General features: G+C 44.3%; 1 protein-coding gene and 1 long non-coding RNA gene across 4 annotated transcripts in view; one reads left to right on the forward strand and one right to left on the reverse strand.

Moving 5' to 3' along the window:
- Positions 1–16,361, forward strand: part of HSD17B2 (hydroxysteroid 17-beta dehydrogenase 2) — a 69,795-nt gene extending 53,434 nt beyond the window's left edge. Inside the window, exons 4-5 of the mRNA XM_017665858.3 lie at positions 11,652–11,789; positions 15,921–16,361. Coding sequence (XP_017521347.1) covers positions 11,652–11,789; positions 15,921–16,264 — 482 coding nt within the window. The 3' untranslated portion in view covers positions 16,265–16,361. The remainder of the gene's footprint in view (positions 1–11,651; positions 11,790–15,920) is intronic.
- LOC140846966 (uncharacterized) lies at positions 1,490–18,115 on the reverse strand. 3 transcript variants are annotated; one of them, XR_012126547.1, is made up of 4 exons: positions 16,746–18,115; positions 16,356–16,517; positions 8,643–8,729; positions 1,490–7,714 (listed from the first exon to the last, which is right to left on the reverse strand). It is a non-coding gene; the product is annotated as an uncharacterized lncRNA (long non-coding RNA). The 3 variants fall into 3 exon arrangements; XR_012126548.1 differs by having other exon boundaries at positions 1,490–3,642; positions 6,143–8,729; XR_012126546.1 differs by having other exon boundaries at positions 1,490–8,729.
- Between the last annotated feature and the right edge of the window lie 2,573 nt (positions 18,116–20,688).

Raw genomic sequence — 20,688 nt, forward strand, 5'->3', positions numbered from 1 at the left:
ATAGCCAGCAGGATTCATCGTAGACCAAAGACTGGAACAGGCTGTCCTCATGGGAGGGGTGCTTCAGTGGGCTGCCCCTATGAATGGGGAGACATTCGAGTACCCCTCAGTGGGCATGTGGTCTGAGGCGGCTTGCCTCCTAGAGGGCTGGGTCCCATCCCAGGACTGGAGGCAGGTGGAGGTGACACCTGAGCAGTAGAGGTGGCCCTCGGCATTATAAGGAGATCCTTTGAGAAAGAGACTGCCCATGAGGCAGTGGGAACGGTGGATTGGCTGTTTCTTACAGAATTAAAAAAGTCTACAGACGAGTAGAACTTGCTCCTGTGAGAGACATGAGAAATGGCAGCATGAGAACATGAGTTGTGAAGTGCTGTGGATTCGTTGAAGAATGAAATGGCATTGATATAAGAGGAGGCCACATGAGAAAGCACACTGTGAGGTGCTATGGAGAAAATTAAAGATTTGTTAAAAAATGAGATGGCATTTCTGTGAGGCACTGTGGAAGAACTAAAGGCCATGAAGGAGAAGAACCCCTGTGAAAAGCACAGGAGAGGCACTATGAGAATGCAAACTGCAAGGTGCTGGGGAGAAGGTAAAAGATTCTTTGCAGAATGAGATAGTGGTGCTGCAAGGTGCTTTGAAGGACACAAAGGCCATGGAGGAGAAGGTTGTATTCCTGCAAGAAAGCACAGGAAGAGGCCGCATGAGAATGCCAGCTGTGAGGTATTGAGGTGAAGGTAAGAGAGCTGTTAAAGACTGAGCTAGCATTGCTGTGAGGCACTGTGGAAAAGGTAAGGGCTGTAGCACAGGAGGCACTCAGGGGAGTGGAGAGAAAGGTGCCATCAGCCCCAGAAATGGAGGAGGAGCTGGGGATGGACGAAGGGGTGGTGCCAGAGGCATCAAAACTGCTCCTCTATTGAAAGCCTGTCCAGTTGTAGTAAAGAAAATAAAGACACATAAACTGTGGGTTTCTCTGGGAGAGGTACAGGCCCCTCCCCAGGTCATGGAGCACTCTATGCTCTGCTCCTATACTCAGGCTGAGCTGGCGGATTTGGATTCATGGTTTTGGCAGAAACCCCAGGAGTCAATATCAGTTTGTCTCCTGAATCTTTGAGATGTAGGTGGGGTGGAATTGCTCTGTCTGATTCAGAAATGGGAAAGCTATCCTCTTGTGAATTCCTAGAGTAACAGCAGAGTAGCTTCCAAAGATCTCAGTAGTATATCCTAAACGGCCAGAAGGTGGGAGCATCTTACCAGGGAGTTTTGTTTTATCATTAGGGCCAGTGCATGCACCTCCTGTAGCACTATATACAGACCCCTCAGTAACCCCCCACAGGGAGAGGGGTAAAGATATGATATATTAGACCCTGATGAGACTCCCTTCCTGCTATGGTCCTATCATAGGTCCACTCTCTTGCATGCATTCTACCTGATGGACAACATTTGCCTATGTTGGTAGCATTAAAACATGTGTCTTATTGCCTTTAAGGTTAATCTCCTCTAACGGCTTTTTGGATTGGGCACACACCCTAGCAAATAACTTCTACTTGCTGGGGTTCAAGGAGCTCTCTATCAGTACCGCTACTGGCTTCCCATGGAAAGTGTGAGTCATGAACTCATCTGAGTAGAATTGGTTTTGAATACAGCTGGAATAACCTCTTCAGTCTTGAGGATTATTACAATTTTTGTTACCTGTATCATTGTTGCATCAATTTTTGTTATTATCTGTATGTTGTTGTTATCCTCCGTTGCTGTTGTGCAATCTGGTTACAATGCTCCAGATTTCTCATGCAGGGTTCATCATGGGAGATTAAGGGCATGTAGACTGTAAGGTGAGAATCTTGGAGGGGTGGAGTGTGGGGAAAATAGAAGTTCCTGTGTCCAGAATCCTCACCAGACCATAAACTACTTGTTGATGTAATTGGCCTACTGCTAGGCTACTGCTTCCACTGCCATAGGCATAAGCTATTATTGACTGAGTTACCATATAAAGAGCTCTGCCCAGGGCTCTGGGCAGAGGCAGAGATGGAGGTGGATTATAGACCTGCAGACTGCTGGATGCAGATGTGATTCTAGTGCTCCACTTATTGCCAGGAGAATAAAGCTGGGTATTAAACCCTTTTACCCTAAGATTGTTCCATTGTCATTTCTCAGTCTCACTGAATCCACTTGCCAGGGGCTGAAACCCTCACATAAGACATGGTTGCACAATGTTGTGAATGTACTAAATGCCACTGAATTCTATACCTTAAAATAGTTAAATGGTGAATTTCAATGTTATTATATATTTTACCACAATAAGAAAAAAAATCTGCACCCATCCCCGGAATATCTGATTCAACAGGTCTGGGAGTAGCACCTGAGGATTTGCACTTCTAACAGATTCTCAGCTGCTGCTGGTTATCAACCACACTTTGAGTAACAAGGTCCAAGACTTTGATTTCGATACTCAACAGTTTGTGGCATCTCCAGAGATTGCGAGATTACAAGGGAATAGATTAAATCAGTCCCATATTTCTTCTAACCATGCCTAAAGGAGATTAGCAAATTTACCTCTCCTGGGTGCATGTGGTTGGTCTGTTTTCAGTTTAGGAATGTACAGTAATGGAATGGACTTTGTTACCTGAGTTGACCCCAGTTGACCTTGGGGGAAGTACAAACTGGCTGGGAGACCTTGTCACATTCCTCTAAGACAAATTGGGTTCTGGTTTGGGAAGGTAGTAGAGAAGGAGAAAGCGGCTGTGGGCATGGGACCTTGGCACCCCTATGAAAGTGTCCTACACTCAATTCCAGCAAGGGGTGTCTTCCAATTTAACTCAATTCTGACACTACCTGGTGATGGCAGCAAACCCCACAGGTTAAGGGTTCAGTCCTACACGACTGTCCTTCCCACTCCCACTTCAGATGCCAGTCGCAAACCCAGGTCATCATCTGTGCTGTGGCCAACCCGCTATAGATCGGAGGTTCCAACCACCCTCTCCTCGGGTTTGATTAAGTTGCTAGGGTGGCCCTCAGAACTCAGGAAACCTGTTTGCTCACTGGGTTAACAATTTTTTACAGAAGACATTAAAGGATACAAATCGTGAGCCAGATGCAGGGATACAAAGGGCAAGGCATGGGCACAGGCCCTGGAGCTTCCATGCTCTCTGAGTGCGCTGTTCTCCCCGAATCTGCACATGTTCACCAACCCGGGAGCTCTCCACACTTCCTTCTTTTGGTTTTTTAGGGTGGCTTCTTTACACAGACATGACTGATCAAATCACTGGCTCCAGGTGAGAGATCTCAATCCCCAGCCTCTCTCCCTTCCCCTGAGGTAGGGGGATGGGTCAACCCAGAAGCTCCCACCCTCCAATCTGAGGTTGTTCCCCAGTTGCCTCATTAACATAATAAAAGACACCTTTCCTCTCATCATTTAGGAAATTCCAAGCGTTTTAGAAGCTCTGTGCCAGAAAAGGGGACAAACACTAAATATTTATTTCTTATTATAAATCACAATATCACATTGCAATATTGCCCGCCTTCCCCCTGCTGTGTTGATAGGACATTCACTTGCAAAGCCCTTTGCCTTCCATAATTCCTATGTAGCTAGAGATTAGATTTCCGGGAGAGAAAGGATGGTGATGAGTTTTTGAGGTCCTTAACCTGAAAGGACATCAAGACCAGTTGGTTGGTTGAAGCTCAGGAAATGTTGCTAGTTTACTGCTTATGCTACACCAAGGGAGTCAGGCAAAGACTGTGTCTGAGCCCATTCAGGGAAGAAAGGGGGTCTCCACAATTCCCTTGTAAGTTCCAAAATTGTAACTTCAACTCTCCCTCAGTTTTATTCCATGGCCAACAGTATACTGTAACATTAAAGGAAAGCCAGGGACCACCAGAGGGATCAACAGTGGATGGGGAGCTGATTCGCTTGCCAGGGAATGAAGTCACCAAGGAGTTCCCTGAGACAGGAAAGCTGGGCAGGGGAAGCTGGTATCTTCTAGCAGGGGGCTAGGATGCCATATTCATCGTGGCTACACGAAGTAAGGACGGAAAATCTGCAGTTAGGAAGGGTGGAAAGAGTCCATAAGTCTATACATGGTTGCTTAAAACAAGTCCCATTGTTGACTACGTGTTCTGTTGAGTCGCCACTAACAGGTCACCCCAAGTTCCCAGCCGTTTACCAGCATTGGCTATTTAACATCTATTGTGGGGAAACCCAACATTCAATTTTGACATCTCCCTGAGCAAGTACTGTGCTAAGTGCAAAGTTCTGCTATAATATGAGCCACACCTGTGATGGGGTATGTGTGGGATGGAGTGGGAAGGAGGTATAGCCTCACTTTAAATTTGGCTGCAGCCTTGGCAGAAGACATTCCTAAAGCTCTAGCTTGTCCAGGTAGCTTGTGTCATCTTATAAAATTTCAAGTATGTCAGGCCTTGTTTGGCCTTTCATACCAAATTTCAAAAGAGCTTACGTTTTTGGTTTTATTTACTAAAACTTTAGGAGAGCTTATGACTTCGTATATGAGAAACCTACCTAGGAGCTAGGCTATTCTCCCTTAAGCAATAACAAGCTCAAAGGGAGCATGTTATTTTTTTTTAACTTTTTTATTTGGAAATACATATAGATTCACAGGAAGTTGCAAGGACATGCACCAGGAAGTCCCATTTCCCCTACACCAGCCTCCCCTAATGATAACATCTTGTGTAACTATAATACAATATCAAAACCATGTAATGGAAGTCAAGACAATGCAGAGATTACTCATTTCACTACTTACATCATTTGTGTGTGTGTGTTTATAGTTCTGTGCAATTTTATCACATCAATGGCTAACATAGTCAAGATACACAACTGTTCCAACACCACAAGGATCTACCCCCCAACCCCAAGATAACCCTTTATATTCCACACCCTCTCGGCACCCTGCATCCCTACCCCCTGGGCAACCATGACTGTTCTCCATCCTTACAATTTTATTTCAAGAATGTTATGTCAATGGAATGGTACAGTATGCCACCTTTTGATACTGGCTTTCATGCAACATAATTTGAAGGGAATATATTGTGACTCAGGCTTATGCAACTCACAAAAACCCCTTCTAGCCCAGCATTAGAAAGTTTCTTTAATTTCAGTCTCCTGAAATAGAACATAACTTATCCCTTACATCTGTTAAGAATTAAATGAAGAAAAATATGTCACTGCCAGGTTGCTATGTAATTTCTGGGATCATGTAAGCCCTTCTATAGTCAAAATAGAGATCTCAGTTTTCCAGATTCCAAGCTTGACATGTCTGGAGGACAGAAATATATGGAAAAATTTCAGAGACATTCTCTAGGAGTGTTTAACAAACCCACATGCTCATTAGAATCACCTGTAGAAGCTTTTAAACATCACATTGCTTGTGATGAACCCTTAGCCAATTAAATCATATGGGGTGGGGGACAGGAATTGACTTTTTAACAGCTCCCAGAGAATTCCAATAAGCTTCCAAGTTTGAAACTACTGTTCTAAAACAATTAGCTATAACAGAGATTCTCAAACTTTGGGTCACAGGGTGGGGGGATAATCAGATTCACTGGGGAATTTGGTAACACTACTAAAAGCCCAGGCTCTGTCCTCTGTGACAGCCTGGGATCTCTGGGCGCTTCATTAGTTCCCGAGGTGATTCTGAAACTCATTCAGGTGTGCGGACTACTGAACCGGAATGGTATTTTCACATTAAAATCACCTGCGGAGTTTTATTGACATACTGATGTTCTGGTACCATTGCTAGAGTCAGTTTTTTTTTTTTTTAATCTCATTGGTCTAGGGCCAGACATTTTTCTTTTAGCTATTTGTTTTTGTTAATATTACCAAGGTGATTCTACTATGCCTACTGAGTTATGTACCACTGATCCGGAATTTAAAAACAGACACAGTGCATATACCTCTCTCTGGGCATTCTGGTTTCATTTCATGTCAGCTAGTGGATAAACATGTAAATTTTCCAGACAGCCTCTTTGGAATTACATCAGCATGCTATATGGTTATTCAGATTACAACCCGCATTTGTGCCCAGGGTTGTGCATCCCTTACCAGTTGTCCAGTGAGTTATCTAGTAGATGAGCCCTTTAGTTTAGAGGTGTCACGTTTTCATGGTAGAAATGGAAATAAACTTACCACATTTCTGGCAGCCTTTGGCCTTGGTGCCTTCTGGCAATACCATTTTAACCTGAGTTGAATAAAGGTAGAAATCAGAGACCCTTACGGGACAGCTGATGAAGGGTCCATATGGTCAGCAAGGGAGAAGGCCCTGAGACCTTGTGCTCTTGGTCAGTGAGCCTTGGATGCCTGCATTTATTTCATCTAATGCCACCAGGGATCTTAGACACTAATATGAAATACTAACACGAGGTTGAACCTATGAAGTTGAACCCTACAGAACTGCCATTTTGTAGATAAAAAATGGTAACATATCTGCAATTTCTCCCACATTAATACAAAAGACAAATGTGTCTTAAATGTTTAGTGCAAAGCATGTTTTCAGTTTAGATTGACAATGTGGGATGTGATAAATTCTCCCCACCTCTTATATCCACAGGGCAACATATCACCATGAAAACACACATTCAGAAATATGTGAGAAAAAACCCTAATGTAATAGTTCAGGGTTTAGTATTCAAGAAATCGCTCAGATTGGTTTTGAAGGCAGATTCTGATTCGGTATGTCTGGGGTGGGTCCTAATAATCCACAAATAAACAAGTATTGGGGAAGATCCTGAGGCAGGTGCACTAATTACTCTTAAAAAACACTGAACACACAGAGCCTTTTGGGCTATTGAGATAATGTGAAAACCCTGAGTAGCAATAATAGAAAGCTCTAATATGTAGAATCTGTTCTAACAGATTAATTCCTTTAACTTTCACAACGACCCTGTGATGCATGGACTATCATTATTGTTAGTTTCCTGAAGAAAAGACAGAGGTACATACACACAAAATGACTTTGCTGATTTTAACTGACTTTACTAATTAGCGTTAGATTTGAACCCAGGCAGTGCTGGCTCCAAAACCCAGCTCATCACCGCTGCCCTCTACTCATCTGCTCCTTTGCTGGCCAAGCTCACCTCGAGAAAGGAGAAGGGTTTTACCCTGCACACGGGGTTGCAACTCCAAGCAAGTTGCTTTAACTTGTTTGTCATTTTTCACCAGTAAAAGGAAAGAGTTGGATTTCAAACTCCTCCAAGAATCCGTGAAGCTAAAAATCTCTTAACAAAAATCAGCTGGCAAGACAGGAACGAGAATTGTTTAATGTTTGCTGCCAGATGCTGTATTGAAATTTCCAGTTAAGCCTCAGGACTTTTCCTTTTAAGAGACAGCCACACCTCAAACTAGCTCAAACAAAGGAGAGAAAAGGAATGTGTTCGTTCACCAACTGGCTGGAACCACGCTGTAACTTGGGATCACCGCAACTCTCCCCCACCTCCTCTCCCATTTCCCTCCTCAACCCCCATTTCCAAGTGTCCCCTCTCCCCTTGCGAGTCTCTGCTTTCCTTTGCTTACCTTCAGGAGAAGGTAGCAAAAATGGCCCCTGAGAAGTCCTGTGTTTCTCCACCGTCACACTCAAGTGTCCAGGAATAACCAGTAAAAACCATCTCTCTTCCATGGGCTGTATCAGGACTCTGTGGCTCACGCACCCAGCCCCAGCCCAATCTCCAGGTCCAGGGACTGGGGTATTTTGATCGGCCGGTTCTGCCGGGACAGAACCATTGACTGACAGCCTTCTTACAAAGAGAGGGAAGTAAAGATGAGTGTTTCCCAAGGAGATTATTTGAGCCAGACCAAAGCTTTAATAATAATGTAAGAAGAATGATGATAATTGGCATTAACTATTCTAGGTATCTATACTTCAATGCCTATGTTCTCACTCTGTTTTATTGAGATACAATTGACATTTAACATTGTGTTAGTTATCATAATAATGTAACTAATAATGTAATATATGTATATATTACAAAATGGATTACCACAAGGTTAGTTAATATGACTACCTCACGTAATTACAATCTTTTTATTTTTGTGATGAAAACTTTCAAGAGTTACTCTCTTAGCAACTTTCCAATATACTTTGAAAGTATTATTAACCTGTTACCCTGCTACACATTATATACCCAGGGTTTATTTATCTTATAACTGAAAGTTAGTGCCTTTTGAACAGTTTTATCTATTTCACCCACACACACCCCCACCCTGCCACCTCTGGTAACCACCAATCTGTTCTCTGTATCTATGAGTTCAGTTTTTCTAGATTCCACATATAAGTGAGATCATACAGTGTTTGTATTTTGCTCTCTGACTTGTATCACTTGGCATTATGCCCTCAAGGCTTGCCTGAACATCTATCCACATAGTCACAAATGAAATGATCCTTCTTTTTTATATATTCATATATATATTTTATATTCATATATATATTTTATATTCATATATATAGCTCACATTTGCTTTATCCATTCCTCTGTTGATGGACACTAAGGCTGTTTCTATGTCTTGGCTATTGTGAATAATGTTGCAATGAGCATGGAGGCACATATACTATACTCTTTTTCAAATTGAAATTTTTATGGACATCATTGTATATTTACCTAAAGTCGTAAGGAAGAATAAAGATTGTGTTTACCTTTACCGGATGTATGGTCACAAGTCCAGTTGTAACCCAACTGGGTGAGTAGTTACAGCAAAGTGCTTGAGAGACTGAGGAAAAGTCCTGGAGAGAGGGTAGGAAACATGACATTTTATTGGGAGTTATGGGGAGTCCAGGAGCAGCTGGACTAGGCTGTGTACTGCTATTGTGGACAAAGACGGAACTGCTTATGCAAGGTGAGGAGACAAAGACTGCGTGTGTGTTAGGGTAGAGGGACCGAGACTACATGCGTGCCAAAGAAGGTGATTTATGACCATACTATGTTTATTTCACAAGAAGGTATCAGTCTGGTGCAACCAGCGCCCCAAGGAATGAAACCTTCCTCAAAGGGGTCTGCATTCCAACAAGACGTTTCCATAGATAAGGTGGGCCTGGATTTGGCGAACTTCAGGCCATCAACACAGTATATACCTACCAGCATGGTATGTTGGAGGAGGGGGCCATGTGGACACAGGGTTATTCTGGGACAAAAGCCTACAAGCGGGCAGCACTTGTCTCCACACCCAGTTTCCTCCAATGCTAAAATGTTGCAGAACTATAGTGCAGTATTATGGCCAGCATACTGATCATGATATAATCTACCAATTGTATTCAGACTCCCCAGTTTTACCAGTACTTGGGTGTGTGTTTGTTTTCATACAGTTTATTATTTCATTTTCTTTTTGATTGCATTGGATGGCTTTCAGATGGAGGTTAGATAATGAAATTCAAGCCATGGTTTCATTATGTGGCTGGAAATGGCCAATGTCTCTACTGAGATTGCCCTTTAAGAAATCATTTAAGGAAAATGGTCATTGCTGTCCTGTTTTCTCTGTGTGCAGAAATTAGCCCAGGGCTTCACGGCAGCCCAGGAAGAGGTGGCAGAAAGCCTGTCTAGAAACAAGGGTTTTTCCTATGCACCACAGTAATGTGATGACTTAAGTATCCCTCCAAAAATGATCCTTAATACTTGTTAGGTGCAGACATAAGCTATGTTTTATGGTCTCAAATATGCTGAAAACTTTATTGGATAGAGGTAGGACTCAGACAAGAGAACTAAGGGTTAGCAAGATGTTCTCCCATGGATGAAGCATGCCCAACCAGAAGAATAAAAGAGACTTTGGCAGGGAAAAGGAATTACCCGCAAAATTCTGAAGCGAGGAGAACAAAGACAAACACATGTTTAAAACTAGACCCATGTTTGTTTGGTGAGAATCACTGAAGCGGGAAAGCTGGTGGAACCAGGGTGCATGGTAAGGTAAGACCGGGGAACGCTGGAGATCCTCCTTCCCCAACCCCTACCACCCAGGTAGTAGTGGTGCAAATGTCCTGGGGGTTTTAGGCAGAGAAATGCCCATGAAGTCATCTCTAGCATTTGCTGAAACGTCTATGGTCTTTTGAAGCCAGGTGGTAGCTTTTCCTTTTTAAAGGAAATTTTAACAATAATTTAGATAAAATTGACATACCATAAACTGCTCCTATTTAAAGCACACAATTTTGACATATGATGTACCCAGGAAACCATCACCACAATCAGGATACTGACTGTGTCCACTATCTCCAAAATCCCCTTTACTCCCCTTCTCACCTCTTTCCCTCCCCAACAGCAGGTGACCACTGTGATTCCATCACTATGGATCTGTTTGTGTTTTCCAGAATTTTTAATAAATGGAATCATACGGTATGCACTCATTTTCATCTGGCTCATTTACCGTGACTATTTTAGGACTCCACCATGCCATTGCGTGTATCAAGTTCATTCCCTTTAACGGCTGAGTTGTATTCCATCATATGACTGTATCACAAGTTCACCCACTCACCAGTGGATGCTTCTCTGACCAGGGGAATCTTTGGCAATGCTGGGGGCCCTAATGTCATGGGTCCAGTCATCCTGTCTCCCCATGAGCCCCCCTGGGTGCCGTGAGCCTTCACTGTCTTCAGCCCTTCACGGCCTCAGTGTCTTCCACGTAGAGAGGCAGAGCATCCCTGCATCCGTCTCCTAGGGCTGCTGTGACAAAGTACGGTGTTAATACAACAGGAGTTGGTTCTGTCATGGCTCTGGAGGCCAGAAGTCTGAAATCAAGGCGTTGGCAGGACCACCTCCCTCTGAAGGCTCCCCAGGAGAATGCCTTCTTGACCTTCCCAGCTTCAGGTATTGCTTGGCTCGTGCCAGTGTCACTCCCAGCCCTACCTCTGTCTTCACGTGAGCTGGTCCCTGTCTTTCTGCGTGTCTTCTCCTGTTTTTGTCTCTTACAAGGATATCCATCCTTGGATTTAGGCCCATCCCAGTCGGGGATGGTCTCATCTTGACATTTGTACTTTGATGACATCTGCAGAGACCCTTCTTCCAAAGACGGTGACTTTGCTTTTCTGGCTTCGCTTGCTTCTGCCTCCCATAGCTCCTCCATATCTCCTCATCCGAACATAGGCCCAGCTCAAGGCTCAGTCTCCCCTGCCTTCTAAACTACATGTGGATTAACGTGGGATACAGAGCATCTGCGCCCAGCCCTGGTTAGCCCTCCTGCAACAAGTCCTTTCTCACTTCTTCTTATGGGAGATGTCCCACAGCTCCCCATGGTGGGAATTACTCATTATTGCAACAATTATTAAACCCAGTCTCTTTGCATGTGCTGAAATGGGCTGAACAGTGCCCCTTCCCCAAAGATACATCCACCTGGAACCTCAGGATGTAGATCAGAGGCAGGGGCATGTGCTCTTTATCCCACCGAAATCATAGCTCAGAAGCTTGCAGAGAGTGAACCTTACCCTTGGTTTGTTATTGGACCGGCTGCGATGGAGCAGCTGTTGAAGGCAAAGAAGGGAAGCCGCGATGGTGGCTGTGACAGACTCACCTGCATACGGGGGGCCCTTGTCTGCCTTCGCCCGCCCTGGTGGTATTACCCCTAATACCAGCTCCTGGCATGCAGTACGCCGCGCTGTTTAAATACTTAATGGATGAAAAAGCAAAACATCAGGCCTGATTTTTTTCCCCAACTATTCCCATAGGAGGACTCCCAATGGTACACCTGGCGTCCTACGGCTCATCGAAGGCGGCTCTGACCATGTTTTCAGCAATTATGAGACAAGAGCTTTCCAAATGGGGAGTTAAAGTCTCTACCATCCAGCCCGGAGGCTTCCAAACGAGTAGGTATCTGAGCTCATGGCCCTGCAGTGTTCATCCTTCAAGAGATGCTGAGGGCCCTTTGTTCTGACAGAGCTCAGACTGACCCTCCATCAGTGTTTGATCAAAGAGGGGCTGGAAGGGGTGGGCCTCTTTTAAGAATAGAGGGGCAGTTGCCGGGTTCTTCAATGTATGGCTGCTCTCCTGCATCCTCCCGTGAGGGGATTAAGTTTGGATGTCACGTATTTTTCAAACACCACCTCCCCGCCTCTGAAGAATATGACCCACTTCCCTTCTACCCTGGTAGGTGATGGCCATCCTCTCTTCTCCCCTCCCTTCCCTGAATTTCTGAACTCTGGGAAGACGGAGACCACCCCCATAGCTCAGGCCTTAGTTTGGGCCATCACACATATAATTGGTGATTTAAGCGAAAATATTAAAATGCACGCCTAATAAAAGACCACAAACTGGGAGGGACTGCTAACATACTGGAAACAAATTTTGGAGGTTTGGATATTAACAAAGCTCAAAGCTAAGATATAAGAAGAAAAACTGAACTTTTGTCTTGAAGCACTTGGCGGGTCGGGGGGTGGGTCTCACTGAGTCGTCCTGGAGGCCCCACTCCCGGCAAGGGCTCTTCCGGAAGGGCGACTGAGAGAGAGAGAGATGAGGGTCACCCAGGCTGGGAGGCCAGACCAGGACAGGAGGAAGGGAGTGAAGTGAAGTCTTGAGAGGAGCTTTCCACCTGGGGACCCCTCCCCTGGGTGGGGAGGAGAATTGAGGCGAGTTGATGAAGCGTGTGGGTCAAAGATGATGCCACATGTGACAGACCGAGAGACTTGGGGAGAAGGCGCAACACAGAGAGGGGAAACCTGGCTGACAGCTAGTGTGGGGAAATGATGAATTTGATATTTTGAACCTGGCAGAAGGATTAAGGATTTTGTGACACAGCTAAAGAAAACTTCCAATGCACAGACTCCATTGGACCGGACAGCAACCCTGCATGCAGTTAAGTTACAGTTCTGAGGATTCACTGAAGTTGTTTCAGCTAACATGTTGGGGAGCTGCTCTTATCAGGCACTGGCCAATACCCACCCATACATTCTTTTCTAATGTTGCTGACAGTCTTTTTTAAATTGAGAAATATATACACACATACTTTAACAATTATAAAAACTCATGCACTTAACATCACGATCAAAAAATAAAACATTGTCAGCTCCCAAAGCCCTCATGTGACCCTCTCCAGTCAGCCCTCTGCCATCCCCAACACAGAACCACTCACTTATGTTTTGTGACAATTGTTTGTTTTTCCTTACAGTGTCTCATCCATATTTGAAACCCCAAACTACAGAGTTTGGCTTTACCAGCTTTTGGACTTTGAATGGAATCAACATTCACGTTTTCTTTTGCATCTGGCATCTTTCACTCACATCATGTTTGCACAATTCATCTGCGTTGTATGTAGCTGCAGATCATTTCATTTTCATTGCTGTATAGTATTCTGCAAATATGCCGTACTTTTTCTACTATTGGTGGGCTATTTGGGTCACTTTTGGACAACTATGAACAATTCAGCTGTGGTGTATATATGTATGTGAATTCTTTCTAGGACACACACCCTAGAGTGGGATGACTAGATCATACAGTTTAATTACCTCCAACTTTACTGGACAATGCTGAACTGTTTTCTAAACTATTGTCCCAATTTATATTCCCACCTGGTCCCAGTTCTTAATTAACTGCAGCCCTGATGGGTAAGTTTAATTGACATTTTTTGCCAGGTGAGGACACTAAGGTGGTGTGAGTAATACACCCCAGTGTGGGTGTCTGGCACACAATGATGGTGGGGAATCTCAAACCCAATTCCTAGGCACAGGGACCAGTTATTTATTTTATACTTGACTGCCCTCGGTTTAAAGGTAATATTTGATGGGCTTTCTGAAGATGAGAGGCTAGACAGTGGAGGGCCAAGATCTCAAGTTTGGAGAATGATGCTTGAAGGGAGGACAAGAAAAGAAATCTTCAGGGACACAAAGGGCTTCTGAAGACATTCATGGAGACACATCATATTTTCTAGTGCCCTGAAAACAAATAGCTAAAATGTATTGCATGGTTAGCAGATTTTAAGCACTTTACATGCACAATCTCAATCGTCACGTGTGAAGTAGGCATCATAAAATTCCCATCTTGTAGGGAGAAAGCTAAGGCTCAGAGAAGTTAAGGAATTTCCCAAACCATGGAGCTGGTATGAGGCAGAGATGGAATTTAGATCCAGGTCATTTTAACAGTTTCTTAGTGTGTAGTCCCAAAGTGGCAGGGGATGGGTGGGTGTGTCAAAATGCCCGTGGCTTTCTCACCAACAAAAAGACCTTCGGGAACTCTGGACAGGGTACCCACAAGAGTGGTTAGAAGGTCTAGGAGGTGTTTAAAGAGGGAGGAAGTGGAGAGGAAATGGAATCCCCAGCCTGTGAAAGCAGAGACTGGGGAAGAAGTGGTAGAGTGCATGCAAACATATTTTTCAAGGCCCAGAAGCCTCCAGAGGAATTGTCAGGGTAATCATGTAGGTAGGCTGCTGGGCCTTCTTGAAAAGAAACGAGCAGCTGAAAGGCCATTTGCATATCCATGACTGTTATTGGATGTGACTGGCTTATGTCCTTCTCAGTGAAGCTCCCTGCAGACCCTGTATCCAGCAGCAGCCCAAGTTAGCAGACAAAGACTACTCCCCACTAAAATCCCTGAGCAGTCACGCCTTTGCAGGGGGAATGTGTGGGTTGCTGCAACCTTTCTGGAAAGTAATCTGGCAGTAGCTATTGAAATTCAAAATGCATGTGCCTTTTGACCAGGCAGACACAGATTAGGGAGTGTAGGTGACAGAAGTAAATGCTGAAGATGAAAGGATATATTGTGCAAGGCTGTTTATCACCTGAAATTGTAAAACTTAAGAAACAACTAGAAAGTCCTTTGATAGAAAAGTGGTTGACCAAAAGCTGTTCAGTGGGGATTTCTGCTGCTCTGGTTCAAATCTATAGCCACCGACCAGGAGGCACATTCATGGTTTATTACTCAGCAAAATGGATGAACAAGCAAAAAAGCAAATTCCTGGAAAATACATATGGCATGATCCTTTTTTGGGTTTTGTTTGTTCTTGGTAAAATAAAATTAAACCGAAGCCTTCTATGTGTACACATATTCATATGAACAAGGAGGGAATGTAGAAAGATGCACAATACTTTTAAGTTTTTCCAGAGGAGATTAATTTAAAAGACATACATCTCCTTAATGTTCACTTGATATAATGAGCAGACATTGCTACTATATTTTAAAGTAAATATACATCTAATTAAATTTTATGTAATAAGCATTACTTTTATATTAAATATGTATTTGTGTACTTAATCAGATATAATTTACATATTAAATTTAAATGTTTTATGTTGTTTAAAATTTAATTAAAATTATAACTAGATAAATGATATTCAACATTATGTATTTTTTAACTTTATACATAGAAGCAGGCATTACTTTTAAGTAAAAAAATTATATGTGTATTTATGTATGTATTATAGATTTTATATATTGTATACATTATATTTTACATTGGATATAATAGTCATGAAAAGGTATGTAATAGAATGTTGGTGACAGCACTATTTGTGAGAGCCCCAAATTGAAAACAACCCAAATGCTCATTGCAGTATAATAGATGAATAATTTATGGCATATTTTCACAATGGAAAACTATGCAGCAATAAAAGAGACTACACAATAAATATGTGGATGAATCTCACAATATAATGTATGATTCCATTTATATGTCCAAAGCCAGGGAAAACTGTTCTGTTAATTAGGACAGTGGCTCTTGGAAAGGGGGTTTGGGAGAGGACTTTGAGGCCAATTTAATTTACCCTTCTCTTAATCTGGCTGCTGGTTGTGTGGGCTATTCAGTTTGTGGAGAAGCAGTCCTCTGTACACTCCTCTGTCTGTATGTTTAGAAAATGTAACTCATAAGGCACGTTTTAAAGAGGCATTTGGGAATGCCTACCCTTCCCAACAGTAGCCAGTTCACAAGGGCCTGCTCCCCTGTTCGGGGTCGGGCATGCCTGATCTGGCCTTCCCAGCTTCTGAACCTCCCCTTTTGCTCTCCCGCCCAGATATCACAGGCACAACTGAAATGAGGGCCCGGCTGGAGAAGAACCTCCTGGACAACCTCCCCGGTCATGTGCAGGAGGACTACGGCGAGCACTATATCAGTATGCAAAGGGTTTTTCTCGAGTCAGCGGACAAGTATTCCTCCCCAGATGTCACTCCTGTGCTTTCGGACCTCCGGCACGCTGTCTCTGCTAAAAGACCCTTCGCTTTTTACACACCAGGGAAATTGGTTTATCTGGAGCTCTTTTTTTTTGCTATTAGCCCTACTGGCATATTTGATTATTTTAGCAAAAAATTCCTTTTCTCTCAAAAGGCTGTACCCAGAGCACTAAGCATGCGTAACTGAAGAATAAGGCCATGTAGTTAAATAAATGGGAAATGTCAGTCTTGGAATGAAAGGGAAACTTGAGCTTTTCATTAAAGTTGTAGTTTCCTACCTTGCATTCCCTGTGCGCTCTGCTGATTGAATAGGATTTAGTGGTGAGAAGGCTGGAGGATAGATGACCACCATGGAGGGCACTGATCGAGCGACTTCTCTGCACTGATACCCTCTCTCCTCGTTCTCATCAGAGACCTACCTCTGTTAGGTATCTTCACCCCTATTTAGCAGGTAAGGGAATTAAGGATCAGAGAGGTTAAGTTCCTAGTTCACTGTCACACAAGTACCAAAAGGCAGAAATAGGATTGAAGTCCAGTTTGGATTCCACTGCCTGCCAAGAGAGGAGGGAGAGAATGAGATGAAGAGAAAAAAAGGAGAGAGGGAAGGGAGAAGAAAGGAGAAGGGGAGGAATAAATGGCAAGGACCACATTCAGGCTGAGTTGCTCACTGGGGCTTGATATCCCACCGCAACTGCATCCAAAGTACTGGATTCCTCATATGTAATCAGCTCTCCATGTACCTCCTTTCCCTTCCCCTACCAGGGGCCCTGGAGATGATAGGACAAGGTGTCCCATCTCAAGCAGGGCCCCACAGGCCTTTATGCAGCCCCGGGGCATGTGACTGGTAGGTTCTGTGTCCACGGCAACCATCCGTGTCACCTCCACCCGAGCATTCCAGGATGGAAAAGCCTGCTGGAGGGGCAATGTTAGATCGTGGGAAGGTGTGGTCACATTTCTTGATCATTTCAAGTCAAGATCCGTAACTTAATCACTTCTGCAAACTCCCTTTTGCCACAAGAGGTCACATATTCACGGGTTCTGGGGATTTGGGTGCCATTATCATTACTGGGACCATTACTTGAGCGACCACACCTACTGCATCAGAACTTCTAGGGGTGGGCCCGGCAACTTGTAATGAGACCTCTAGGTGATGCACACCTGAGTTCAAGGACCACTGCTGGAAGCCATAAAGTAAGCAGGCTGTGGGACATGTGGACAGGCCACAGAAAGCTCCACTGGGACAGTTGAACACCCCAGAAGGCACAGTGGGAAGGTGCTGAATAGAGACGCAGATGTGTCCGAGAACCCCGGATCAGAGAAGCTCCTGACTGGTCTCCCGCAGGAGGGCTTCCACCCTGCCCAGGGGTAACCTGGGAGGGAAACCTACTTAGGGACACCTTTCTCTGCCTGTTTAGCAGGAGGAAGAATGACAACCTCTCACGGGCACTCCCTTCACAGCTCCCGTGGGCTGGGTGGGAGTGGGGAGGTCTGGACAAGTCATGGGGGCTCCTGGAGGGCACGGAGCTGGGCATGAAGAACCAGGGTGTCCCGGGTGGCCAGGAGGAGCCGGGAGCAGAGGCCGAAGGGCGGGCAGCCCTGAGCCAGTGCTGCCTCCCCGTTCCGGGAAATACACCAGCCGGCCCTCAGGAGCCCACATTCTCAGGAAAAGGGCCAGGAAAAGAGAAGTGGGGAGAATCTTGAATTCCACTGCACATTTATCTGGAAAACCCCATTTTAAACCAGAAGAGACTATCTTTCCAAAAGGTGTTCAGCGTTTCATTTGTAGCACAAAACCTATAGTTTCTCAGAAAACGAGAGGGACAAGTATTGCAGACTAGACACCTTCGTGCCCTCTGTCTCCCCTCTTTCTTTCTCTCCCCAGTGTTGGCAGCAGGAAAGTGGGTCATTCTCACAGCAGAGCCAGGATAAGAAGGAGGAATTAGGAAAAGCTTCCAGGGAAAATATGATTTAAAACAAAAAAAATTAAAGTGTAGTTGATATAGAACATTATATTGGTTTCAATGATTTCTTTTATTACATAGAGAGCTGATAAAATCCTACAAATAAAATTTACTACATTATTTGAATGGAACATGAATTTTCATCAGTTTCATTATACTGGTGATAAAGACCACGTTTTGGAATGCTACTCTGGATGATGTAACTCTAGGAGTAATTCCATGCAAACAGCTCTGATGGGGGTGGGGGTGCCTCCAGCCCAGCTCACACATAGTGGTTCACTCAACGGCTTGGGACCCCCTGCACACCTGCTCTGGAGTGTCTCCAAGTGTTTCTCTACTGATCAGCAAGCCAATATTTCCCTCCAGGATCTCAAGTGTAGGGGTGGCCATGGCGGGACTAGATGGGTGTTTCTGAGTCCCAGCTCAATACCCTGCTCAGAATTCCACATCAAGAAACAACAAACAACGGGAAGGAAGAGATATTAGGAACGAATTTGAAGTCTGAAGATAGGGAGACCTCAATATGTTTGTAGTCTGAAGTTGTTTACTCTTTTGCCTGCCCAGCATTCCTTTTTTGGGGGGATTTTTAGTGAGACTGACACTGAAGGGACCCCAGCTCCTCACCAATGGGGTGGGCATGTGACCCAGGCTGGCCAATCAAGAAGAGCCAGTCACGGTTCCCATTGATGGAAGGACTGCTAGTGGATGCTGCGAGAAAAAGGGTATCCTTTTCTACTGTGTTGCCCACATTAGACTGAAGCTTCTAGAGCCCACCAAGAGGAGCGTCCAGTACAGAATGATGCCAAGATAGAGAAGAACAGAGCAGAATGATGAAGAAAAACCAAGGTGTGATGACATAGTTTTGAGTCCCTTGATCTAGTTGTACCTGCAGATCCACAATTTGGGTTGATTTCCAAGTTGTATGAGCTAATGCATTTCCTTGAAATGATTTCAAGTTAGGCTTCTGTCTTTTGCAACAGAATTAATTTCTGACAAATACACACTCTAGGGAAGGGTTTGGTGAAGAATGAGGAATAAAATAATTCTTGACAGAGAAAACAGGGAAGGCTGCAATGTCCTTGGGGAGAAAGAAAAGAGACGAGACTAAAGAAAGAGAGGTTATGGCGGGTGACATTACTATTCAGTGGCCCTCTCCCACAGAAAAACAATTCTTTTGTTAAAATTTCTTTTGGAATTTTAGCCTCAAAGTCTGCAAGCATGGTCCCTCTGGAACAAAGTGAAACAAAATCCTTGCTGCAACAAAACCCTATGGTGGAAACCAAAGATTTCAGCAGGTTACTGGTAATTCTAGCCTGTTGGAATCACGCTTGGTTAGGACAACAGTGTAAGGTACACTCTGTCTGGCATGAGAAGATATCCTGCTCTCAATCATCACAAAACTTATTTACCATATTGCAAAATGTGGAGATGACTAAAGTGAGAAGCCAAACTTACCATGGGAAACAGGAAGGGAGACAAGCAAACCCAAGGCTTTTGTCCTAAATTATTTGCTCTTCTCAGGTTGTTCCATCTATCTGGGGGTAATTGCCCTGGGAATTTCACCATACAGATAATTTTGTTTAGTTCCACTTGCTCTTCTTCTATGTTGATAATAGGAAATGATTCACTGCCGGATATAATGTAACTTCTCTCTTTGGCACTCTCCTGACTATCCAAGAAGAACTAATTCTATGTAGAGCGGGTCCTAACTTGAACCATACTATTCTTTGGTCTGGGTGTGATTTTTAGGTAAGACTTACATGTTTGCACAAGAAATTTTCATTGATAAACATGAAACTTACCCCGTGGTGAGTAGTGAACAGGTCTGAAAAATCCTCAGAGGGTTAATGCTGCCTTTCCCAGCATCGTAGCCTCTAGAGCTTGAGCATAATGAGCACACTTAGGATCCTCCTGGGGCCTGGAGTGTCAGTCGAGCAATATGAAGAATGATGGTGGCAGTCTCTCACAATGACAGCTGTGTTTCCTGTTGCTGGGCTCTTCAGAGGCATTTCCTCCTGTTGATCCTGGTCTTCCAGACTTGCCTTGACACACACACACACACACACACACACACACACGTGTGTCTATATGTTCAAATAACTCCCATTTTGTTAAAAGACAGTCAGAACTCAGTTTCTGTCACTTGCAACCACAAGCATTCTAACTGACGTCTCTTCCTTTTCATCATCACCACCACCAGTGTTTTCAAAGGCTCGCTCCCAGCACAGAGCCCACACCTTCATGGATCCTCAGGGTGAACGGGTCCTTTTACAAAGAGGGGTGGTGTGTGCATTTGCCCTTGTGCACCATCCCAGTAGCCCTCTCCTCCTCTCCTGCTCTCTCGGGCCCCGACCCACCTGCAGGGACACAATAGGATGGGGCCCCAGGCAGGCCCTGCATTCCTCTCTTTTCTTTCTGGTTTCTGCTGAGACACTTCTTCAGAACCCCAAGTCCTGAAGTGGTGTCCCCCAGACAGAAGGCTTTGGGCTATAAGGGGTGAGACTTAGGTTTGACCTGGGCAGCATGAGAAAAGAAAGAAGGTTTGAGGGAGCACCTTTCCAGGGAGGCTTCTACAGAAGAATGGGACTCTACTAGTCTCTCCCTGCTTTAAGGGCAAAGGACCACCCTCCTCTCCTCTGACAGTGATTTG

The sequence above is a fragment of the Manis javanica genome, chromosome 17 (genome assembly GCF_040802235.1).
Source record: "Manis javanica isolate MJ-LG chromosome 17, MJ_LKY, whole genome shotgun sequence".
Lineage (NCBI taxonomy): Eukaryota > Metazoa > Chordata > Mammalia > Pholidota > Manidae > Manis > Manis javanica.